This window comes from Erythrolamprus reginae, chromosome 1, assembly GCF_031021105.1.
Source record: "Erythrolamprus reginae isolate rEryReg1 chromosome 1, rEryReg1.hap1, whole genome shotgun sequence".
Classification (NCBI taxonomy): domain Eukaryota; kingdom Metazoa; phylum Chordata; class Lepidosauria; order Squamata; family Dipsadidae; genus Erythrolamprus; species Erythrolamprus reginae.
The window spans coordinates 345692215-345718438 of NC_091950.1; the positions used below are offsets into that span (position 1 = coordinate 345692215).

At 37.2% G+C, this 26224-nt stretch overlaps 1 protein-coding gene across 11 annotated transcripts in view; it reads left to right on the forward strand.

Annotated features, from left to right (window-relative positions):
• BIRC6 (baculoviral IAP repeat containing 6) overlaps nt 1-26224 on the forward strand; it is a 165159-nt gene that overhangs the window by 42523 nt on the left and 96412 nt on the right. For 4 of the 11 annotated variants that reach the window (XM_070734154.1, XM_070734156.1, XM_070734158.1 and 1 more), the window contains exons 17-36: nt 27-157; nt 451-612; nt 734-865; nt 1352-1449; nt 2881-3028; nt 4259-4392; nt 5593-5739; nt 6702-6889; nt 8279-8593; nt 8981-9080; nt 10305-10519; nt 10674-10882; nt 11092-11438; nt 13142-13361; nt 13885-14018; nt 16833-16970; nt 20270-20397; nt 21046-21177; nt 22347-22562; nt 24335-24518. In XM_070734154.1, the coding sequence (XP_070590255.1) occupies nt 27-157; nt 451-612; nt 734-865; nt 1352-1449; nt 2881-3028; nt 4259-4392; nt 5593-5739; nt 6702-6889; nt 8279-8593; nt 8981-9080; nt 10305-10519; nt 10674-10882; nt 11092-11438; nt 13142-13361; nt 13885-14018; nt 16833-16970; nt 20270-20397; nt 21046-21177; nt 22347-22562; nt 24335-24518 (3478 nt within the window). The remainder of the gene's footprint in view (nt 1-26; nt 158-450; nt 613-733; nt 866-1351; nt 1450-2880; nt 3029-4258; nt 4393-5592; nt 5740-6701; nt 6890-8278; nt 8594-8980; nt 9081-10304; nt 10520-10673; nt 10883-11091; nt 11439-13141; nt 13362-13884; nt 14019-16832; nt 16971-20269; nt 20398-21045; nt 21178-22346; nt 22563-24334; nt 24519-26224) is intronic. The other 7 variants (XM_070734157.1, XM_070734159.1, XM_070734162.1 and 4 more) reach the window with 5 other exon arrangements.

Consider the following 26224-nt stretch of genomic DNA (forward strand, 5'->3'; position numbering starts at 1 on the left):
TATGAGTTGTTATTTTTTAAAAACAGGACAAGTCTTCTAATAAAGCAGAAACCAGTACTTCCTCACGGAAATCTGACAACCTGCGAGGATGTGATTTGCTGCAAGAAGTCTCTGTAACAATTAGAAGATTTAAAAAAACATCTATTTCAAAGGAAAGGTTAGTTGGTTATCAGTGAGTATATTTCATAAATACATTTTTAAACATACATTCAAAAAGAATGTAGATTAATGCATTATTGGCATTATTATATTGAACTACATTGTATCTTAAATAATAATATATGACAGGCAGTTTCAGGACATTTTAAAGCCACATTAGAGAGAAACCCTAAGCTTCTTTTTTTCCTTCTTGAAAAACTTAGCATTGCTATAATAAAAATCAAGAATAGTTTATCCCTGGTTCACTGATTAACTTCCTTCTTTCTTATTGTATACTATTTTTTTTTCTAGAGTTCAAAGATGTGCCATGTTACAGTTTTCGGAATTTCATGAAAGACTTCTTAACAGCCTTTGCAAAAAGGCAGAAGATGGAGTTGTGACAGAACATGCTCAGAGTCTTGTATTAGATATCCTGTGTTGGCTAGCAGGAGTTCAATCCAATGGACCGGGGAGGTAAAAAATAAATTATGAAAGGAGCTTCTTAACAAATTTCTTACCTTTGTTAGAAGTATATTTCTACACTTTAAAAGTAATGATTGAATTGTAAAGTCTGCTTTTGTTTTTAATGTTTCAGTTCAAGAGAAACAAATGAGAGCCTGTTGTCCAAAACAAGGATGTGTCTTTTCCACATAATTCGAGTATGCTTCTTTGAAGCCGGGCGAAGCATAGCACATAAATGTGCACGATTTCTAGCTCTATGCATAAGGTAATAATGTTACTTGTTTTTTTCAGTTTAAAGTTTTCTTTTACTTGAATATTCTAGCTAATGTTAACCTAGATTATGTTAACCTAGATTATTTTTTATAGATAAAAAATAACATTTTTTATAGATAAAAAATAACATTTTTTATAGATAAAATTAACATTTTGTAGCTCAATCCTGTGTCTATGTGGGAACCATTCCACCAAATTTAGTATTTCTAGATAGATGGAAATTGGATTGCACATTGATTAAACCCTTTGTCTGCTGAGACCTATGGATGTTAAAAAAAAGAGCCTGAATAAATATTTGCTGATGAACAAAATAAAATATACTGCTCAAAAAAATAAAGGGAACACTCAAATAGCACATCCTAGATCTGAATGAATGGACTATTCTCATTGAATACTTGGAGTTATATTCTGTTGTTTAAGTGTTCCCTTTATTTTTTTGAGCAATGTATTAAAATAAAACTGATTATTTATTTTGCAGTAATGGGAAATTTGAACCAAGTCAACAAGGATTTAGCTCAGTTCTTCTGAAGGCTTTGCTTGGAAATATATGTTATTTACCTGCAGCTGCAACTGGAGGTAAGATTAAGGCTTTTGTTTTTGGAAACAAATTTGATTTCTTCTGTTACTTTCTACCTGTTTTTCTTTGTTTGATATTCTTTTCTGTCTTAATACTAATCTTGTATTTCACTTATTAGTCAATTTCACTCTGTGTGTATGTTAATGTTATAAGCATACAGTACATCCAGAGTAATATAACCTAGGAATACTGCCTGTACAGGTATCAATGCAAACATACCACAATCTGTTAAAATTGATTGATGGACTGTGTTATTGAATGTCCCAAACGTGCTTTTTCAGGAGGGTAACTGGAATTTTTTTTGGAAGAAATTTCACTTCTCATCCAAGATGCTTCTTCAGATCTGACTGAATGGTGGGGAATGGAAGGCTTTATATTCCTTGCAGACAGCTGCTCATGTGCATCCTTTTAGAGAGTCATTGAGGCCACTTGGAGATTTATCTGTGTCCTCAGGGTCACCTGCAAGTGGGTGTGGAGCCTTCTTGGCTGCAGGATGTTTTCTGCCCTGTGTTCCTTCACTGTTGAAGCAGGCTTTTGGGCAAATGTCTGGGTTGTCTGTATCTCAAACTGAAATGCAAATGGTTACTTTAGTCTAGAGTTGTTCTGAAAATCCGTTCATGCTCACACACTATTCAAAGGGTATAAGTGCATAGCTAAAAATCTATGGATATTAAGTATTTAAATATTTATTAGATTTGTATACCACCCCTCTCCGAATATTCTCAGTCCTCCTGGTCATGGTTGTCCCAAAGGTGCTTTTTCAGGAGGCAATTGGACTTCCTTTTTGGGGGGGAAGATAGAAAGGGACATGATCGAAACATTTAAATATGTTAAAAGATTAAATAAGGTTCAGGAGGGAAGTGTTTTTAATGGGAAAGTGAACACAAGAACAAGGGGGCACAATCTGAGGTTAGTTGGGGAAAGATCAGAAGCAACGTGAGAAAATATTATCTTACTGAAAGAGTAGTAGATGCTTGGAACAAACTTCCAGCAGACGTGGTTGGTAAATCCACAGTAACTGAAATTAAACATGCCTGGGATAAACATATATCCATCCTAAGATAAAATATAGGAAATAGTATAAGGGCAAACTAGATGGACCATGAGGTCTTTTTCTGCCGTCAATCTTCTATGTTTCTCTAAAATAATGCAAATGACCAGCTGTCTGTAAGAAATATAAATCCTTCCATTCCCCACCATCCGATCAGAGCTGAAGAAGCTTCTTGGATGAGAAGTGAGACATCTTCAAAGAAAAAAGAAAGAAAGCCCAGTTGCCTCTGGAAAAAGCACCTTTGGAACAACCATAACCTGGATGACTGAGAATCTCCATAAAATTTTGTGGAATAGATTTTGTAGGTGTCTGTAAACATATAGTTGAAGGTTGTTTTTCTAGTTATTTAAGGCTGAACATCTATATGTGTTCCTTTTAGGTTCTGTGTATTGGTATTTTGTTTTGCTGAATTATGTAAAGGATGAAGATTTAGCTGGCTGCAGTACTACTTGTGCTTCCCTGTTAACTGCAGTCTCTAGACAATTGCAGGACCGATTAACACCAATGGAAGCACTCCTTCAAACAAGGTAACAACGGAAAAACTGCATCACTTTTTATACATTCATTCAATTGCTAAGGTTACCCACTCATCAACAACCATAGATGCTTATAAAGGATTAAAATGAAATGCTATTTGAGGGGGGGGGGGGGGCGCACACAACAATTAATTAGGATTGTCAGAAGTAACATCATCACATAATCAGAGTGAGTTGGGCAGTCCCTAAACTTGATAAATAAAAATAAATAAAACAATGTCCTAACTTAATGCCTATGTTACAAGCTAGCTGTTTAAGACTTTTTAAAAGGATAGGTCTGGGGTCATAAAGGCTTTGGAAGGAACTGCTGTTTCAAAAGGCAATGCAATTACATGGAAGGCTTATTTCATGAGTATGACATTGTTAAATATATAGTAGCTGAAGGATGTGTGTACTGTCAGGTCCTTACAGAACAGGCAGAGATACTGTAATTGGAAGAGGCAATCCTGTAAATACCCAGATCTTGTACCACAGGCTTTGTTAATAACAACCAGCATCTTTGTTTATACACCAGAGCACACTTGCAAATAATGAACTATAGCTTGCAAAAAAGAGGCATTAACATGAAGCATTACATGTATTACATGTACCAAGCAACAACGTAACTGCTACATTTTGGATTCCTTGTGGTGACACATACTTTTTAGTACTTATCCTTTGTGCTTGAAATAAGGAATTGAATAGAATAGTGTGAAGGAATTTCTCTTTGGTGCATATGCTTTCAGTGTACATAAAAAGACAAGATACATTCATCAAGAATCATAAGGTGCTTAACAGTAGTCATAGGGTACAAATAAGCAATCAAATCATACTGGGAAACAATATAAATCGTAAGAATACAAGCAACAAAGTTACAGTCATGCAGTCATAAGTGGGAGTAAATGGGTGATAGGAACGATGAGAAGATTAATAGTAATAGTAATGCAGACAGTGAATAGTTTGACAGTAGTGAGGAAATTATTTGTGATGGCATTCAGGGAAAAACTGTTCCTGTGTGTAATATTAGGCATGTTGCTTTGTGTTTGCATTGTTCTTAAATTAACAATTTGATGAATATACTTCATGGTAATGTTACTTTCTTGTTTCTTAAAATGCTAAAACTTTGAGAAAAATAATAGTATTGTCCATTCATATCCTTAAAGCTATATATATTTGATTGATTTTATACCATTAACAAATTCTTCACATTGCCCAGTATTCTGCATTACATTGTTTTTTCAGGTATGGATTATATAGTTCACCTTTTGATCCGGTGCTCTTTGATTTGGAAATGAGTGGTTCTTCTTGTAAGAATATATATAATAGCAGCATTGGCGTTCAGTCAGATGAAATTGATTTATCTGATGTTCTCTCAGGTAAGCCCATGTAACTATGAGTCTAAAGGCTTTTTTATAGTCAGTATTGTTTGCTATTGACAAGAAGATGGTTATATAATCTTCATGTTGCAATTTATCATTGACGAAAATCAACCTCCTCAAAATAGATTGAGCTTTGTTTTCAACAGTTGCATTGCCTCAAGGAAATTGTTATTTCTTCATATTAGATTAACATTTGAGATAGGTCAGGGTGGGATAAAGGTATAATGACATCTGGAACTCTCTTAGTGCAGGATATAATAACCAAATCCTGAAAACCTGACAGAGGTACTTTGTCTTTCATCATCACCCAAGAGAATCCAGGCAAGGCAATTTTGAGTTTATTTAGGAATTATTTTTGAGGTTTCCTAGGATAATGTATAATTTTTTAATGTCAGTAAAAATGTCAATATGACCATTTTGAATATTCTGAGATCAGAACAAACAATTGGTCTGTTTTTAGTGGCATTGTTCTAAATGGTCTGATCAGAGGAAGCAATTTAAAAATTAATATTTGGAATTTCCCAAGGAAAACAATTTTTGCTATATAAAACAAAATTTGTTATATCAGAGAAAGTTTCTAGTTGCTTTGAGTTTGATTCCAATGGAACAGTCTGATAGAATGTTGAGTTTTATTTTGAAACAAAACCTATTCCCTATTTTGTGCAGCATTCTTAAAAACAGAATAAGTTTAGGACTATAGGAAAATTGGAGACGATTCTTTCCCCTCCATTTTCAGAAATAACTTGAGCTGAATCCCAGTTCATTCTTTGAAAAAAAAAAATCCCTGATAAATTTGGTTTTAACCAATCATGTAAACAGGTCTGTTACCGTTAAATTGTTTTAAAATTTTGAGTCTAAAGGGTCCAATTGTGTGTGGAAGTCATTTTAGCTGCTAAAAAGAGAATAGTTGTTGCTAATTTTTCTATGGTACTTCTTTCTGCTATGGTTTCTTTGTGTTTTCATGCCATATAAGCTGTACTGAGATGAGGAAGAGGTGAAGATTGAGATTTACAAATTATGTTTCTCTCATATGTGTTAATTACATACTTAGTTGGGGTTTCGTTTTGTTTAGATTGGGTACTTAGTCATTTATCTTTTCTCCCCCCCCCCCCATTTTACATAGCAATAAAAATCAAAAGTTATTTCTAATTATAATACAAGTAAACTAAATTGTGTTATTTTTTCCCCCCAATTCAGGGAATGGAAAAATCAGTAATTGTACAGCAGCCGAAGGTAGTTTTACTTCCCTCACTGGACTTTTAGAAGTTGAACCTCTACACTTTACTTGTGTTTCAACTAGTGATGGAACAAGAATAGAAAGGGACGATGCAAGTACGTTTACTGGTATATATATATTTTATTACTTTTTTCTATGTAAGACAACTGTGTTAGTAATCTGATATAATCTTTCCAATAAGAAAGTTACGATGAATTTGAGCTATTAATTGTTAAATAATGTCTGAAGCCAGAATGCTTGGAGGTTTTGACCTGCCATATCATGCTATGTTCTAAAAGGAATGTGTCATGGCATGCACATCTTAACACATTGTATACATTAATGCATTCTAATTAATCACATAATTCAAGGTTTAATTTAATGATGAGAAAAATCTGACTGCCTTGCAGACTGATGCTTTGATTTCCCTATTTGCACCGTGAATGTTGAATCAAAGTACCATTAAAAATTATCTCAGGAACCGCCTTCTGCTGCACGAATCCCAGCGACCAGTTAGGTCCCACAGAGTGGGTCTTCTCCGGGTCCCGTCAACCAAATAATGGCGCTTGGCGGGACCCAGAGGAAGAGCCTTCTCTGTGGCGGCCCCGACCCTCTGGAACCAACTCCCCCCAGAGATTAGAATTGCCCCCACCCTCCTTGCCTTTCGTAAGCTGCTTAAAACCCACCTCTGCCGCCAGGCATGGGGAAACTAAGAAACACTTTCCCCCTAGGCCTTCACAATTTTATGTATGGTATGTTTGTATGTATGATTGGTCTTTATATAATGGGTTTTTAACTGCTTTTTTAGTATTGGATTTTGTTGTACTGTTTTACTGCTGTTGTTAGCTGCCCCGAGTCTGCGGAGAGGGGCGGCATACAAATCCAATAAATAATAATAATAATAATAATAATAATAATAATAATAATAATAATAATAATAATAATAATAATACATTGTTTGCGGCTTTTTTTCCCTTTTGAGATTGATTTCTTGCTCATTACCCAAACTGTACTTTTTTCAAGATAATACTTTGTGTCTTGCTTTTCTTCATACGTGTCTTTTTCTTTTGTTTCTTTTGTTTCATGCCAGTGAGTACCTTTGGGGTTACCCCAGCAGTTGGAGGCCTCTCATCTGGGACAGTAGGGGAAGCCTCGACAGCCCTGAGTTCAGCAGCCCAGGTAGCTTTGCAGTCTCTCTCTCATGCAATGGCCTCAGCCGAGCAGCAGCTCCAGGTGCTTCAAGAGAAACAGCAGCAGCTTTTGAAGCTTCAGCAACAGGTTGGAGGCCATCTCTTTCATGATGTCTCTAAACTTCAAAAGCTGAGAGAATGGTTCCCTTAATTGCAGAAAGTCTCTCTTGTTTGCGAGAGAGAAAGTAAGGGAAAAAGAAATCAAGCATAGCTATCCAATGTATACCTTTAGAAACAGGTTAGAATGCAACAAACATTCTGACCTTGAAAGTCCACATGGGCATTTTATTGGTGCAGAAAAACCTTTCTTATATATGTGATTTTTCCATTTTCAAAAAAAAAAGAAAAACCCACCTTATTTTGAATTATGAAAAAAATGTGAAAAGACCGAAAATGCTTGGATTTCTTTCAACAAATGGATTGCTGTTTGATTAAGTGCCTAAAAACAGAAATTTCTTTTCATTGCACTCAGGAAAAGATACCCTGTTTTCCCCAAAATAAGACATTCCTGGATAATAAGCCTAATCGGGCTTTTGAGTGCACGGCAATAAGGCCAAGTGCTTATTTCAGAGTTTAAAAAAATATAAGACAGGGTCTTATTTTCGTGAAAACATGGTACAGAATAGTATTTTATTCCTTCTAAAGTGTATGTTTAACTCCAGTCCATCTTAACCATTCTAATCTGTGCTTGGGAAGCTCAACATTCTATAGAAATCTTCTTTTAGTAAATTTCAGTCTTAACATCTTCAGAAAATCCTTTGCATATGAAGCAACCTGGATGAAGCGTTTAAATTTACATTAATTTTATGATATCTGTGTTGACTTAGATCATATGGTGCAATGACATACCTTTGTATATAACAGATTTTTGTAATACACAGTCCTACACTGAGTAGCCTGTTAAAATGGAACTTCCCTGAATATGAAAATTTGGGTTTTTTTAAAACATTTTTAATATGAAAGACCCATCACACATAATGTAAGAATTTCAGGGTGTATTCATAGTATTGTACATCTGTTGTCGCATTGAACATAATGGGTTCCTAGATGTTTACAAATGTGTGAACTAAGGACTTTGATTAAATTTAGATTTAACCTTTTAGTCTGATGCATTCGTAGATATAATATTCTATTGAATGTAGTTATACTAAATATATTTAAGACAATTGGATTGCACTGTGCAACTTCAGCTTGCATGGTTTATGCAACAGGTTATCTCTAAGAGACAAGTTCAGTAAAAAAAACATTAGGTGAGTCTTGAAGTGTTCTACTTTCATTTCTTGCACTGTTCTTCACTTTTGTGTGCTCCTTTTTGCATTGTTTTGGTAAAAACCTTTGGTGTGTGAAATGAAAGCTGAAGCTATTTGCTTTTTTGTTTGTTTTGTTCATGCTGCTTATTGCTAATGCTTTTAATTGCTACTGCCTTCACAGGCAGCACCGGCCTACAGTACATATGCTGCTTTTATTTCCCCTGCAGAAAGCAAAGCTGGAAGCCAAACTACATCAGACAACAGCAGCAGCTGCTGCAGCAGCATCAGCAGTTGGTCCTGTTCACAACTCTGTGCCTTCCAACTCAGTAGCAGCCCCAGGGTTCTTCATTCATCCGTCGGATGTCATCCCACCCACTCCTAAAACAACCCCCTTGTTCATGACTCCGCCTCTTACACCACCTAATGAGGCAGTTGCTGCTGTTATAGGTGCAGAGCTTGCACAGCTTTTTCCGGGTTCAGTCATTGATCCTCCACCAGTTAACCTTTCTGCACACAACAAAAATGCACACAAGTCCAAAACGGTAACTAAAGAAAAAAAAAAAAGAGCTTTCATAGAATTCCAATCTAACCATCATAAATGACAGGAACTATTTTGACTGCTTGATAGTTTGCCTTTTATCTAAGTATTGGGAGTATATTTTGGCAGGGAGTTTTGTTAAAATCTCTTATATAATAGCCCCAAATCTATTAAACCTACATTCCACATAAGAAAGCTAGTGCAAATAGCTTGTTAATGCTTTGAACTTTTCCATTGGTATGCTTAAAAACTAATCCGTATACAATATGAATGATCAGTTTTCCAAACTTGAATTTTCAGTCTGCTCTTTTTTTACTTTTGCATGTGCAGTAGCAAGTGACTAATAACAAATACAATGTATTTATATATTGATCAGTGTTTTTTCTTTCAGAATCCACTTGGAACTGGCCTTGCTCTTGCAATATCTCACGCTTCACATTTTCTTCAGCCACCTCCTCATCAGTCTATCATTATAGAGCGAATGCATTCAGGTAAAATAGTGGTTTGCAATTCTTTCTAGATTAATTTGATTTGAATAGCTAATATAATAACAAGATATTTAAAATTTAAAGACATATAAAAGCACACAAACATAAAAGAAAAATATACATCCGGGATTATTTACATCCCGATTTTCATCAGAAGCACATACATAGTTGTATATGTTTTTACATCAAATTGAAAACATTTTAGTCTATGTTCACTGTAAATACTGTACATTTTATGTAAGGAAAAATAAAGAAGAAAAGAAACATTTTAGAGAAGAACTTGAAAGAGAATTTTAAAAAAGACTTCAAAAAAGCGAGAAAATCTAGTTTCCAATTTTGAAAAAAGAAATGAACATATTGATTATTAATCTTTTAAACTTTGCATTCTATTTCATTTATTTGATTGTTTCTTTGTTTGTAAAATTTATCCCAAATTCTATAATAATCCGTTTCTTCCTTCCCATCTAATTTTTTGGTTAGCATATCCATTTCAGCACATTCTAAAATAATAATAATGAGATTCCAAAGCTGATACAGCGGTATCTTGGTACTCGACTGCTTCAAAACTGATGCATTTTGACACGAAAATGATGTTCCCAGTGCTCATCATTTGAGCAATCATCCCTAGTAGTGGCAGAGGTTCCACTTACTGGCCGCTACCGGTGTGCTCTCTGGGACCGTTGCAGGCGCGCGTGTGCCCATTGCTTAGAAATCCATAGAGTTGTATAATTGACTCTATGTATGCAAGCCAATATTTTTTTGTTTTAGCTGAAAAGATGTGCACATTAAATGTAGGAGATGTATCTTAAAAAGTGAGAAATGAATTGTGTGAGCCTTCTTCCTACCAATTTTGAAATACTTGTAAAATGATTTAGTAATTCTTCAAATAAGGGGAAGAAGGATTGGAGTGTGGTTAAGGTTTACATTACATTTATTCAAAGTTCAAGTTCATAGGGTTGATTTTAACACTTTTCTGGCTATAGTTTGAGGGGAACCAAAAGACACAAACACGTGGGTAGAAAAAACGATTGATGTCTCAGCCATAAATTCCAGAATAATCTGTATTGTAGCAGCAGTAACTAAACTGTAAATATTTCTTTGTTAAAATAAATTTTGGGGTGGCAACATGGTTTCTGTTTTTTAAGTTGTGGACCATGACCGCCTTTCTGGCAAAGGCAGACTGAGATGATTGTATTGTTATTTCATCAATACTATTTCTGTTCAAAGGTGCAAGAAGATTTGTGACATTAGACTTTGGCAGACCCATCTTATTGACAGATGTGTTGATTCCAACTTGCGGGGATTTGGCTTCCTTATCGATTGATATTTGGACACTTGGTGAAGAAGTTGATGGAAGAAGGCTAGTTGTCGCTACAGATATTAGTACTCATTCTCTTATTCTGCATGATTTAATACCGCCACCAGTTTGTAGATTCATGAAGGTAAAAATTCTTTCAATAAAAATAATATATTCTAACAAATATATTCTTTAGTATGGTAAATGTTCTTCATAATAAGTAATGCTCAGGTTTATAATATATTTCCTATTTTCAAAGAATGAAGTGACATGGAAAGGCTGCATGTCTTCTGTTTCAGATTACGGTCATTGGTCGCTATGGAAGTACAAATGCTAGAGCCAAAATTCCTTTAGGATTTTACTATGGACATACATACATCTTGCCTTTGGAGAGTGAGCTGAAGATTATGCACGATCCTTTGCGAGGTGAAGTTGAATCTGCAAACCAGCCAGAAATTGATCAACATTTAGCTATGATGATTGCACTGCAGGAGGATATACAGTGCAGGTAAAATGCATTGTTGTTTCTGTTGTGTTGTGTTGTGTTGTTTTGTTTATGTTGATATGTTAGTGAAATAATACGGGTTGTTGAATGTTAGCAAAGTGTTAGCCCTGTTTAAAATACTGTTATTTAACCGTATGTATAAATATTGCTTTGTCCTGGGATCTTTATTAATAATGTACCGTATGTATAATTAAGACATGTTTTCCTTACAGATATAATTTAGCTTGCCATAGACTGGAAACACTTCTACAAAGTATTGACCTTCCACCATTGAACAGTGCTAACAATGCTCAGTATTTTTTACGCAAGCCAGATAAGGCAGTGGAGGAAGACAGCCGAGTATTTTCAGCTTATCAGGATTGCATTCAGCTACAGCTTCAGCTGAATTTGGCTCATCATGCTGTACAAAGACTCAGAGTAGCTCTAGGAGCAAGCAGGAAGATTCTGAAAGAACAGAGTGATCCTAAAGAACTAATTCAGATGTCCTCCACGGAACAGTTGCGCACAATTATCCGATACCTGTTGGATACTTTACTTAGTTTACTCCATTCTTCCAATGGTTGGTACCTCAATTATTTTTATCAATAAAATAATAGACTTGCTAATTGATTGTCAATGTTGAAATTATATGTGTTTATGTCAGTGGGGATTTTGAGGCTTTGTAGAATGTTTCAGATTAAATGAATGATGCAAAGGTTAAGAGAGTAAGACTATAAAAAGCATCAAATTAAGGTTAATCTTAATCTTAATCGAAAATTTCAGCAACGGTGTCTCTTAATTTTCTAAATTTACAGGAACTGGAGAATTGTTTTACCTTCAGACTTCCTGTCCACTGTTTTGAATATTCACAAAATGTCCATCTCAAAGTAGCCTGGCTCTAGTCAGCCTAGTTATTCTTAGTGATCTCTTCTCCCTGCCTAAGTTCTTGATTTACCACAAAATATAGAAAATGTATCCCAGACAGTTGTACTAAAATTAGAATGAAATAAAAGGAAGAGATCCAAGGAAGATAACTGATGATTATGATTCATTCTTTGGGTTGAAGTAAGGTACAAAAATAGAATAGTGGGTTATTTTCTTTCTTTAAAACTAACATACATCATATATGTTAATAAATATTGCACAACTGCAATTTTTTTATACAAGTAGTCTTCAAGTTACAACCACAATTGAACCCAAAAGTTCCATTGCTAGGCAAGACATTTGTTAAGTGAATTCTGCCCCATTTTACAGCCTGCCTTATCACAGTTGTTAAGTGAATCATTGCAGTTAATAAGTTAGTACCTACTCTTGTTAAGTGACTTCCCCATTAACTTTGCTTGTCAAAAGATTGCAAAGAGTGATCACATGACCACAAAACACTGCAGCTGTCATAATTTTGGCTTTGTAAAAATGTTCATAAGTCATTTGTTCAGTGCCTTCAACTTCAGTCACTAAACAAATGGTTTTAATGGCTGAAAGGTTGTAAGATAAAGGACTACCAACAAAGTTAGACCATGAAAATTTGTGATAATGGTCATTTCATAAAGAGGATAGGTTTATAAACTGCTCTCAATCAAGGGACTCCCAGATAATTTGCTGTAGTGCAACAAAAATTTAAAGCACCACATACAAATAAAAAACAACACGCATATTTTATTTCATGTGAATATGTCATTCAGTTTCATTTCTACCAAGACATTTCAGCCCAAATATTTTCAGGTGCTACCTAAACTGCATTTATTCAGGAACTGGGAAGAAATTTTCACCAATGAGTCTTAATGAGTTGAGGGAGATCTAGTCTACAGGGATAAGACTGTCTCTGTGTGTGTGTCTGTGTCTATGTATCTCTCTCTCTATCTCTCTCTCTCTCTCTCTCTCTCTCTCTCTCTCTCTCTCTCTCTCTCTCTCTCTGTAAAAGAGAGAGAGATAGAGATCTTGATGTGTAAAACCAGCTTCTGTATTTTTTAGAAATATCCATGTGTTTTGGTTTTTTTAGTGATTTTGTACAAATAGAAAATGAAAGGCTTCTAAATCTTCTAAATTAAATGACTGATGACACTTTAAACTTTTTATTACATTGTAAATCATTCAAAGTTGCTGTATTATCAGATGGGCAGCATAGACATTCAATTAATTAATTCAGCAGAAATCTGTGAAACTGCTACTGGTGAGATAATGTCTTAAACAAACCTGTGTAATCCGTATTCATTTCTAGAATAACAATCAACTAAGCATAGGATGTTTCTTTGCAATCTAACATACTTCATTTCTTTTTCTAAGGGCACTCTGTTCCTGTGGTTTTACAAAGTACATTTAATGCTCAAGCATGTGAAGAATTATTCAAGCACTTATGTATTAGCGGTACTCCCAAAATACGTTTGCACACAGGTCTTTTACTCGTTCAGCTATGTGGAGGTGAAAGGTGGTGGGGACAGTTTCTCTCAAATGTCCTGCAGGAATTGTATAATTCAGAGCAACTTCTTATTTTTCCACAAGACAGGTACTTTTCACATTATTTTTTAATATATCATCAAGCAGCATTCAGTCTATATTATTGAAATATAGAAAGATAAGCAAGAGGGGGAAAGCCTTATAATAATTGTAACCATTTGTAGTTGTAATAAATGAAGAATATCATCATCATAACGAACTCTGTAAGTGGTTAAAACTGAGTCTTTGCCTATTGGGATCTATAAGATAATAATAATAATAATAATTATTATTATTATTATTATTATTATTATTATTTATTAGATTTGTAGGCCACCCCTCTCCGGAGACTCAGAGCGGCTCATAGAGTCGGAGCGGCTCAAAATATGTACATAGATTATAACGTACCTGCTAAAAAAAGTTGTTCTCTGTATATTTAATGCTATCGGTATGATATAATACTTTATGCCTGAAGAACAAAAGAAAAATAAATAATTGATTCCCTAGGATCAGCTTTTTATTCTCTTTTGTAAAATATTGCTACTTATTGAAGAAGCCGGAATATTTTTAAACTATTTACTTTTTATATTTAGGGTCTTCATGTTGCTTTCTTGCATTGGTCAAAGATCACTCAGCAACACCGGTGTTTTAGAAAGTTTGTTGAATCTCTTGGATAATCTCTTATCTCCTCTTCAGCCTCAAATACCTATCCACAGATGCTCAGAAGGTACCAAATATTTTTAAAATAATATTAGATTTTAAAAATAGTCAGTCCAACAGTATTAGTGTAACTGTTTTATGCAGGATTGTAAAATACAATCCAGATCACGATTACATGGAAACAGACAAATAATAGAAAACCTTTATTTTTGGCTACCATCTATTGGTTGTCTGTTATGAGCTAGACTTTTTCTTTAGCCCATGCATAGAAGAAAAAAATTCACAGACAATCTGTCAGATCCGTGATTCTGCCATTCTTCAGGCGAAGGGGGGACGGCTCATAATAACATTATTTACTTTATTGCTTTCTTCTTTATATCCTGGATCCTATTGATTTATAACCTTTAGCTTAGCGCCTAGGCACCCTGGGATTTTCATGCCTTTTGGAGAATGTAAGGGGAGGAGGACCATACATAACATCTTCACACCTGCAGATTGGCTGAATCCACATTGCTCTGTTGGGAGGGGATTCTAATTCCTTTATCCTAACTGTATTGCCTGAGGGATCGCAAAGCCTATAACTGCAGTTCAATAAAAGATTTCTTTTGAAATGCCAAGTTTCAAGAGTTTTTAATTTCATGAATGAAAAAGAGAGGCCGGACCTTACATAAAGCAGATTTTGCAAACATGGTCAACCCAGAGGCAAAGTTTTTCGCTCTACTGAGGGGATCCTGCAAACCATGTTCGAACAAAAGAGCGAGAAAGGAGAGGTGTAGAATGCTGGGGAGGAACATTGACGACTACCCAACTGGATGCCAACCCCATAAGCCCCATAAAAGACATCAAGGCTGTCCTGGAAGGTTCTACAAAGTCCCAGTGGCCGATCAGCATGAGGAAGAAGGACAGCTGGGATAGGAAAACCAGAGGAGTCATCCTCACCCGTGATAGCCGTAAACTGGGTTGGAAGCTGGAGTTAGATGCTCAATCTGACCAGGAAGAGCTGACTGAGGAACTGCTGAAGGAAGGCCGACTCAAGAGTACACCACCCGACTTGTGATATAGACTTTGGAGAATCTTAACGTCCAAGGGGAGCCAAGCCATCAATGGAGCAGGCCAGGAACAGCACCAGCCGCTGATGAAGGCAGAGCTGTCATGATGCCACCGGAGCAGTGGCCATGCCAGGAAACCTGCCTCTCGCAGCACCAGCCAAGGCTGCAAATTTAAAGTACTCCCATTACAATGCACCCCAGCCAATTTTCAGGCAACTAATAAACAAGGTGCTTCACAAGCATTTATACAAGGGGGTCCTGTTTTACCTCAATGGCATTTTAATATACATAGAAACCACAGTGGAGCACGTAAAATTAGTCCAAACAGTCCTAAACAAACTCTGGTCCAGAAAACTTTCCAAATGTGAATTCCACCAGGGAAAAATAAATTGTAGGGTACCAAATCATCCACAAAGGGATAGTGATGGACCCACAAAAGAGGCATGATTGATTGAGAACCACCTAGCACACAGAAACAATTACAACGTTTCTTGAGGTTTGCAAACTTTTACCGCCAATTTATTCCGTAATTTGCAAAAATTGCCCTTTCCATAACCAATCTGCTAAAGACAAAAGGAGAGGACAAACCAAAACCGAGACAACCACTAAATTAGTCAATGGAATGCCAAGCAGCATTCAAAAAATTCAAACAACTGTTTTCAGCCAAGTCAGTATTAAAACACCTAGATCCAGATAAACCGTTTGTCATACAAGTGGACACTAGTGACATAAACCGTTTGTCATACAAGTGGACACCAAAAGAACGAGCAAGATCAGTTACAACAGTGTTCCTACATTTCAAAAAAATTGACTGAAACAGAACAGGGATGGGCTATTTGGGAGAAAGAGGCATATGGACACTCCTCTCTTGGAGACACTTCCTAGAGGGAAATAAAATCCCTTTTGAGGTCTGGATTGATCACAAAAACCTGGAAGTTCTAAAAACCCCACGGAACTTTCCTCCAAGCAAGTACGCTTGGCGCAATACTTCAAGCAGTTTGACTTCACACTCAAATACTTTTGGTGGTGGGGGGACTTTCTGGCAGATGCACTCTCGAGGAAACCTCAATATAAAAGCACAAAAGTCAAAATTTTGCTCCAACACCCACCCACCCCAAACCTGGCAGCTAAAATAAACACCAGGGCACAAGCCAAAGAAAACCTGCCCATCGACAATGCTATCACCCAGGATTTTAAGTAAGTCTTGTTCAAGGACGAGTGGTTTCAAACCCACAAAAATAACTGCTTAATTAAAGGTAATTTGGCTTGGGTGGGAAGAAAACCGGATGTTCCTGCAAGCCAAAGATTGGACCTTATGAAAAGATGCCATGATTCCAGACTGGTAGGGCACTTTGGACAGGCCTTATACCTTTCACTGAGGTGGCATACAATAATGCAGTGCATACCAGCACACAATTTACTCCATTACAAGTAGCTACTGGTCAAGAATTCACTCCTATGCCAGAATTACCATGGAGGAATCCAACATCCCCTCCCTTAAGGAGTGGAGTCATAATTTGCAAACCACATGGCCGGTAGTAAGGTTAGCGCCGCAGGAAGCTAAAGCAGCATTTAAAGCTCAAGCAGACAAAAAGGGCAGATCTGAAAACATTCAAAGTTGGAGGTAGGGTTTATTTAGCTACACAATTCTTGCAATCGCTACAACACTCAAACTGGGACCAGCTGGTGGGAAAAGTTCATAGTACAGTACTTTTCCCCATCACCAGTGACATAAACTCTGTATAGTGTAAACTATTTTGAGATTCTGGAAAATAAATCTGTTAGTATATTTAACCTTAATAATTATCTAAACAAATTCTCTTATTTTGAAGGCGTTCTGGACATTCCTATGATTAGCTGGGTTGTAATGTTGGTATCCAGACTCTTAGACTATGTGGCAACAGTGGAAGATGAAGCAGCTACATCGAAGAAGCCTTTGAATGGAAAAGAGAGAGAAAGATTCTTGACAGGTGTAGTATATATTACTTAAGATGATAAAACCTATTAATGAGCATATAGTCCCTATAAAAGGGCATAGAATAGTAAACTACAATTTTTGATCAATCTTATTGTAAATAGCTATGAAGTTGCCAGGCATGAAAGATCAAGTCCACATGTGAAATTTCAATTAAACTGACTTACTGTTAGTCATGACTTTGCAAAGGAACCTTCTCAATGAATGGTTAGCATCTGCCTGGGGTTAGATAAAGAATTTGGAGTGGGAAGGTGCTTGAAGCTATGTAGGGATTCTAGGCTAATCCTTTTAACTCTACCCCCAGGTTCTGCCACTCCTTTTACCATTTGTTTACTCCACCCAGTCAATGTCACTGCTAATCTTTGACACCTTAGACTATTACTAGAATTGAAGATCTTGCATTGTTGTTCCAAAATAAAATAATCTTAATTTTTCATTAGTATCCCAATCTCAGATACTGAATTAAGCGTTCTGCTGATTACCTATTTGATTAGTTCGATACCTGCAATATAGGCAAGTAGAAACAGGAGGGGGGAAGGTTGGATGTGCTGGGCATTCCTTGCTCCCCAGTCTAGGAGCACTGACATTATGTTGGAAAAATTACTTATTTGACAAATTTCAAGAGTTCAGCAATATAGTAACTTTAAACAGTTCTTGAATGAATGAATTAAATGAGTACCTGTAATAACCAACACTTTACATTGCACTCAAAAACCATCTGGTAACCAGTTCAGCTAACATAGCAAGGGCTTCATGTGGACTTAGTGAGGTTTGCTTGTCATTGCTTGGGCTGCGGTAATCTGATCCTATCCTTTTTTTTTCAAGGACAGCCCATGTAGAAAGCATTATTGAATTCTAACCACAAGGTATGCAAGGCTTGACTGTGAGGAAAGCCTATCAATCCAGAAATGAACATAACTGGTGCAGAAGCTGGATTTGCTGTACTGCCACAGGTAGTACTAGCTTCTAAAGCAGAAGCTGGAGAATCCAGGAAGAGCCTTAAATTGAACAGCTCTTCACTGGCCAGTGCAATCCCATTCAGGACCAAAATTAGAACTCTCCAGAACTAGGAAGACCAAGTATTTAAAGCCACACCGTCTTGCCAGGGTTAAACCTGAACCTGTTTTTCCCAGTTCAGACCCAAACAACCTCTGGGTCCTGCAACAAATTTTTAATTCTTCTGTTTCTAAATAGGCTACAAAGTGAAAATCGGAATCCCAAATATATGCAATAGTAAACATTGTAAAGAATAGTTTTTAGTCACACCCTTCTAATCAGTTCATCGATATTAATAAATAAAGTTAACTTGTTCCATAATATTCCCAGTGTTAGTTAATAGACAGAAATAGGCATAAAGTGTGGTGAGACTTGTCTGTTCACAGAATGACTGCCAAAATACATGGTCACTCAAAAAGCACCGAGTTACTGTAAAACAGCCTGAGGATTTTCACCACCAGCTGATATTTTCTCAGGTTGCTATTTACCGTTTTAGCTTATCTTTACCATTTTCTCCCCCTGGCCACATTTGTAGCATCTCCCCATTTCCAAATAAAGCCCTGAGCCACAGTCACCTACTTTCATTTTTTTCAGATTATCTATAGATCAGTATCATATTTGGAATTATTCTTATATGAATCCAGTTTCATTTCTGTCCATCTATCAATTTATCAACTGTTCATCTGTTTTAAAAATGCTTTAATAATCAGGGCAGGAAGTCTGCTGTATGCCAAAGGACATATCTGCAGGCATATTAATTCCCTTTTGGATTAAGCCATTAGGAAAAAGACAGGGATGGAGACAGCACTTGATGCCCAGAACTTAAAAGGTGATACGTAGTAGCAATGAGTATGTACTTTAAATGTATGTACGGTAAAGCGATAACTATGCAATCCAAATAAAATGCATATTTGAGTTAAGGAACTACCAACGGTTATACCCATGTTCAGTCCACTTTTTTCTTTTTCTTTTCTTTATTATTCAGGATAGAAGTCCCTCTCACTCGAATGAATAAGGGCTGGGAGAGTCTTTTGGTTCACCAGTGTTTGCTTATAATTTTGTATTATAGAAAACAATTTATTGCCATTTATTTACCTATTTGAATTGTTAGCCTGCTTTTCATTAAAATGAATTCCAGAGCAGCCCAAGTTTAAGTTGAAGACTGGGTTAGTAGGCTATTAGTTGACATAAATGCTGGCTGTTGTTTTCCCCCTTCCCCTCCCATACATGTTTCAAAAAATTCTGGAATTGTATGAGCTCAGTGGTGCAGTGGTTAGAGTGCAGTACTGCAAGCTACTTCTGTTTATCACCGGCTGCCAGCAGTTTGGCAGATCGAATCTCAGTAGGCTCAAGGTTGACTCAGCCTTCCATCCTTCCAAGGTCGGATGAGGATCCAGATTGTTGGGGCAATTGCTTGCTCTCTCTAAACCGCTTAGAGAGGGCTGTAAAGCACTGTGAAGCAGTATATAAGTCTAAATGCTATTGCTATTGCTAAATGCTATGTTATGCTTTGTCGTAACAGATCTATGGTCTTCAGATTTTGGGATAGTTTTCCAATGGTTTGATTAAGAGATACAAACTTTTAGTTAAGTTTAATTTTAAGATGTAGAGATTATAAAGTAATTGAATAGATTCTTAGTAAAAAGAAATACTTCAGGATCTTAATTGTTACAAAGGAATGTTCTAAGGACCACTCAGTTTCAGGCTGATCTGATCTGAGCTAGTGCCAATCAAGCAGTTCCTGTTCAGTTGCCTGCAAGGTGCCATGGAGTACAGGTTGTCCTGGACTTAACAATCAGAATTGAGCCCAATTACCTGTACACAATACAAAACAGTTCACACTGGCTCTGAAAATCCTGGTGAAATGTCAAGATAATATGAGATGAGGCCAAGGCCATTCAGCCTGAAAGCCTATCACTGGCTGGTTTATTGCATAGGACTTCCTTTCTCATCTGATTTTTGTTGTGCAACATTTAATGTCTTTTCTGCTTTCCTTTTAAAAAAGACGTACTTGTTTGTTTGATCGTTCAGTTAACATCTCATTTTTAAAAAGCCCTGTTTTGAAAGATGGAACCTAGCTTTTTCTAAATCCTGTCTTCTGGTCCTTTCAATGAAGCTAAATCAGTTATTTTCCTAGCATCCATAACAATAATTCAATCAATGTTTGTACCCTTTAACAAACTAACACGCTTTTTTTTCCTTTTTTTAAGATACATGTACTGATTTTGTGTCTGTATGTGGTTTGTGTGTAAAACATTGACTACCAAATTTGAAATATCGTTTTCTTTTGCTTTTCAGGCAATCAGTGGAGTTTCATTAACAATAATTTACATACACAGAGCCTCAATAGATCTTCAAAAGGCAACAGTAGCTTAGATAGGTTATACTCCAGAAAGATCAGGAAACAGCTTGTTCATCACAAACAGGTAACTTCTAGCTCATAATAATGATCTTCTTTCTCCCCCTAAATTATAGGAGGATATTATCCTTTTGAGTTGTAATTCGTGTTTTATGTTCAGAGCAATATTTTATAAATTAGGTAGCATATAGCTGGAATGCACTGAAGCAAGTTAAAGGAAATTCCAGTTGCCTGATTTTCCCACAGCAACCATGAACCTAACTGAAAGTGTGACTGATACTGACAATATAATAATTGCAGACAAGGGATCTAAGGAAATCCTATGCGTGCCCTGCAGTTTAGAATAAGAGATTTCCACCATCTTGATAGAAGAAGAGTTCACATAAGTCTGAAACTTTGAAGGGAGTAATGTGAGAAACCACTGTTCTATTTAACTTGCTCATTATAAAACATTTGGAAAACGTGACAGTGAGGACAAACACTTGGCAAATATCTGCTCGTAGATACAATGTTTGAAGCCTCACCAGTTTCTGCAACCTTAAATCTGTTACTGAAACTGGCTTTGTAATTCAGGTCTGTTGGCAGTCTGTTAAAGTTTTATAAATATAAAAACTAAAATTTAAAAAAACTTTAACTTGACCATCCTATGAAAAGTGCATATCTATTTTGCATTTTATTATATACATTTTTATATACTGTTAACATTCTCTTTTAGCAACTTAACTTATTAAAAGCAAAACAGAAGGCTTTGGTGGAACAGATGGAAAAAGAAAAAATACAAAGCAACAAAGGATCATCCTATAAACTTTTAGTAGAACAGGCAAAACTAAAGCAGGCCACGTCAAAGGTATGATGTTCTGCAATTATATTTATTGTCTCGCGCAGAAATATCTTTTTCTGCAAATTAAAATATGTTTTGGGTTCATTTATTCCACATATGATTTCATTGTGCCTGTTAAGGCCTAACTGGTTTATTCAGCTACCTGCTATATCTGGTTTTAGAACTAATCAATTATAACATAGATACCTGTTGATATGTATGTATATGTACATATATTTTATATAAGCTGCTTTCTAAATAATGCTGTGGGTTATTCATATCAAGATAGTTCATTGTAATAAAAATTTAAGGTTAAATTAGAATGTTTCAACAATTCTTCAACTGTGCCCTTTTTGAGTCATCAGAAAAGGTACATGGGTTGTATCCAAATAATTATGCTATTACCTAACTAAGGGCAAAGAAAGTTTATTTATTTATTTATTTTATTTATTTATTTATTTATTGGATTTGCCTGCTGCCCCTCTCCGAAGACTCGGGGCGGCTAACAGCAATAAAGTTGGATTTGTCTTTTTAAAACAACTCCCTTCTCACTCTTATTGTATGGTATATTTAAATAAAATTGTGTTTTAATTAAGCACTTTTTGGTTTGAAATAGTTTTGGCTATCAGTTTTAGTTAATTCTTTTAGGAATACTTATTTATTTATTCAATTTATATGCCACCCATCTTACAGTTAGGGGCAAGTTGTACATAGTGTTGAGAAATCCTCACTCGGAGACTAATAACATTATGGTTGTGTTTTCACATAGTCTAATCTAGAAGCCATTGTATGTTCCAACTATTATCCCTCACTGTTATGACATTAGGTTTATCCAGTGTCTGATTAAGGCTTCAATGTGATAATAGTAGAGTAATAATAATCAGTTAATTTGTTTCTTACGAGAATTATAAATTTGAAAACAACAAATGTTATTTGCGCTATGATTTAGGAAATAATCTTATGTATGTTTAGTTAAATAGACATGTATTGATTTAGAATTATTGCCTAATATTTTAATCTAAGGCTTATAAGATAAGAGAACAATGTTTTCTTATTCTTTTTGATTGAAATACTGTGTTATTGATACCAATGACTTATGTGGTGTTTTTTTTCCTTTATTTGTGAAATTATCAACTCACATGATTCAATGAATAGTTGAATAATGGTAAATGTGTTTGTCTTTATTATTTCTGTAGCACTTTAAGGATTTGATACGCTTACGACGGACTGCAGAGTGGCCCCGTTCTACGTTAGACACTGAAGTATCAACTACAAAAGAAACTCCAGAAATTGAGCCCCTTCCATTTACATTGGCACATGAGCGCTGTATCTCAGTAGTGCAGAAACTGGCCCTCTTTCTCTTGTCAATGGATTTTACTTGCCATGCAGATTTGCTGTTATTTGTATGCAAGGTATGCTAAGTTAATTAAAATAAATCTAATCAAAACTTGAAACTTGCATTTTAGTACACTAGGTTGGATCAGCAATTCTCACAAAATTTTCTCCCAATAATTATTTGTCATCCAAAAGTATGATGACTTCAACCTTTTGAGGAGGAAATAATAAAATAGCATAATTTAAGAAGATAAAATTTTTAACCTACATTGTTATTCTGACCTCAAGATGTTTTGCTCTGGTAGGATTCCATTTCAATAAGTAAATTTAATTTACTTATTCCATTTCAATAAGCAAATTTAATTAACTTATTTATATGCCACCCCGAGTCTACGGAGAGGGGCGGCATACAAATCTAATAAATAAATTAATTAATTAATAAATTAATAATAATAATAATAATAATAATAATAATAATAATAATAATAATAATAATAATAAAATTTCCACAAGAGAAGGAAGCTGGTTGTTGGGCTTTAAATATAATTCCACCAATAGGAGCCGGGGTGGCGCAGCAGGTAGAGTGCTGTACTGCAGGCCACTGAAGCTGACTTGTAGATCTGAAGGTCAGCGGTTCAAATCTCATCACCGGCTCAAGGTTGACTCAGCCTTCCATCCTTCCGAGGTGGGTAAAATGAGGACCCGGATTATGGGGGCAATAGCCTAGCTCTGTTAAAAAAGTGTTATTGCTAACATGTTGTAAGTCGCCCTGAGTCTAAGGAGAAGGGCGGCATAAAAATTGAATAAATAAATAAATAAATATCTTTTCCTAGTGGTTATTTATATAAAACCATCTATGTTTTTTCTCTATCCACCTGGGCTAAAGCGAAAACTATAGATTGTATCAAATAGCAGTTTTCTTTTACATGAATCTTTAATTTAAGCTAACCAGAACACCTACATTTTGCTTCTTTTCCTCTCTTGACTTAAGATGTAGCCTCTGAAAAATGTTGCCATTGTGTTTATTTATTTTATTTTATTATTTAGATTTGTATGCCGCCCCTCTCCGCAGACTCGGGGCGGCTCACAGCAAGATACAGCACATCATGACAAATCCAAATAAATTTAAAATATTTAGAAAGATTTAAAAAGAACCCCATTTACTAACAAACACACACACAAACATACCATGCATAAATTGAACATGCCCGGGGGAGGTTTTTCAGTTCCCTCATGCCTGACGGCAAAGGTGGGTTTTAAGGAGTTTACGGAAGGCAGGGAGAGTAGGGGCAGTTCTAATCTCAGGGGGGAGTTGGTTCCAGAGAGTCGGGGCCGCCACAGAGAAGGCTCTTCCCCTGGGGCCCGCCAACCGACATTGTTCCTGATAACTGGCAAAAATCTGAATCATCATAGCCTAGGTAGCAGTGGGAAATAAACCAAAATTTTGTTGGGAATTTTTGAAAGTGTTGTTCAGTTAGAAACATTGTTGATTCCATCACAATAACTTTTAGTAATTTGTATTTTCTTGTGTTATAATTTTCAACTTGGCAATTTCCAAGATAAAGTTAAAAATAAAGAAAGTAGAAATGGGGGGGGCACTCTTTATATGAGAAGAACTTTTCAAAGCTACAAAGTTACATATACTCTCAAACTGGAACAATTATCTTGTTTTTTCTTTTGATTTATCAATATTTCTGATATTCTAAATTCCTTTACCATTATTTATAAATATATGTATAAATTATAATTGCTAAATATTGAAATCTTTGTTTTGTAGAAGTGTTGTGTTCTCCATAGATATGAAACAAGTTGCGGCAACGAGAATTTTGTCTACCTGTTTTTATTTCAGGTTCTTGCTAGAATTGCAAATGCAACAAGGCCTACAATTCATTTGTGTGAAATTGTGAATGAAGCTCAGTTAGAAAGGCTACTACTGCTTCTGGTTGGAACAGACTTCAACAGAGGTGATATCTCTTGGGGAGGAGCATGGGCTCAATATTCTCTGACATGTATGCTGCAAGATATTCTAGCAGGTTTGTTAAAAATTATATTTTATCTATGGAAAATGCTTTGGTTACCTGCAATGGGGAACAGTGAAGTAGTAGTAGTAGTTACTTAATTAGTCTTGAGCCATATCAAAGACAATAAAATAAAAGTAAAATATAGGAACTAATTCTAGGATAAAATAGATTTTAAAATGTAACAATAAAATATTTATTTTATTTATTTATTAGATTTGTATGCCACACCTCTACATAATTTACTACATAATTTACGTAGTAAATAGAGAAAAAATATTCTTTCTGTATCTGACATCCCAATTTGTTTGATATACAGTGGTCCCTCGACTTGCGCGTTCTCGATTAGCGCGAAACGCTGCAACGCGGTTTTTCAAAAAATATTATTTAAAAAAATAAAATATTAAAAAATAAATTTTTTTTTATTCTGTTCCCTGAATGGAGACCGCCGGCCGCTCAATCGGGCCGGCAGGGAACAGAATGGAGCCTTCCGCGGCGGGGCTGGTAAGGGGGGGAGCCGAGGGGGGAGCCGAGCCCAGCCCCGTGGCATTCGCTTTCCTCCCACCGGCAGCCGACTGATCGTGGGCTCCTTCGCAACCTCGGAGAGCTTCCTGGTTTTCGTGAGCTTTCATGCCCCGGAAGCTCTCCGAGGTTGCGAAGGAGCCCACAATCAGTCTCGGCTGCGGGTGGGAGGAAGGCGAATCCCCCGTGGGCTCCGTTACATCTTCCGCTGCCAGCCAGGCCATGCTGGCGGCAGCGGAACAATCGCTGGCTGTCAACTTTTCTTTTTAAAACTGGGCAGGAGCTGACTTGCCTCCCCAGTGCTAAAAAGAAAAGTTGACAGCCAGCGCTACGACTGACAGAGCCGAGCACGCCTTCCGCCTGGGAAGTCCTGCCCCTTCATCCCCACCCCTCGCCCCTGTGGTCGGCGGGGATGAAAGGGCAGGACTCCCTGGGTGGAAGGCGTGCTCGGCTCTGCCGCTCCAGCCGCTTTCGGCCGAGCCTCCCCGGCCAAGCAGCCAGGGAAGTCGAGCCAGGCGTGGCGGCGGCAGCGCTGCTTCTCCGGTCGCCCGGTCCTCTCCTGCCTCCTGCGCCGATGTTCCCCGCTGCGACGGAAGGCAGTCGCTTGGCTAGGGAGGCTCGGCCGAAAGCGGCTGGAGCGGCAGAGCCGAGCACGCCTTCCACCCAGGGAGTCCTGCCCTTTCATCCCCGCCGACCACAGGGGCGAGGGGTGGGGATGAAGGGGCAGGACTTCCCGGGTGGAAGGCGTGCTCGGCTCTGCCGCTCCAGCCGCTTTCGGCCGAGCCTCCCCGGCCAAGCAGCCAGGGAAGTCGAGCCAGGCGTGGCGGCGGCAGCGCTGCTTCTCCGGTCGCCCGGTCCTCTCCTGCCTCCTGCGCCGATGTTCCCCGCTGCGACGGAAGGCAGTCGCTTGGCTAGGGAGGCTCGGCCGAAAGCGGCTGGAGCGGCAGAGCCGAGCACGCCTTCCACCCAGGGAGTCCTGCCCTTTCATCCCCGCCGACCACAGGGGCGAGGGGTGGGGATGAAGGGGCAGGACTTCCCGGGTGGAAGGCGTGCTCGGCTCTGCCGCTCCAGCCCCTTTCGGCCGAGCCTCCCTAGCCAAGCGACTGCCTTCCGTCGCAGCGGGGAACATCGGCGCAGGAGGCAGGAGAGGACGGGGCGACCGGAGAAGCAGCGCTGCCGCCGCCACGCCTGGCTCGACT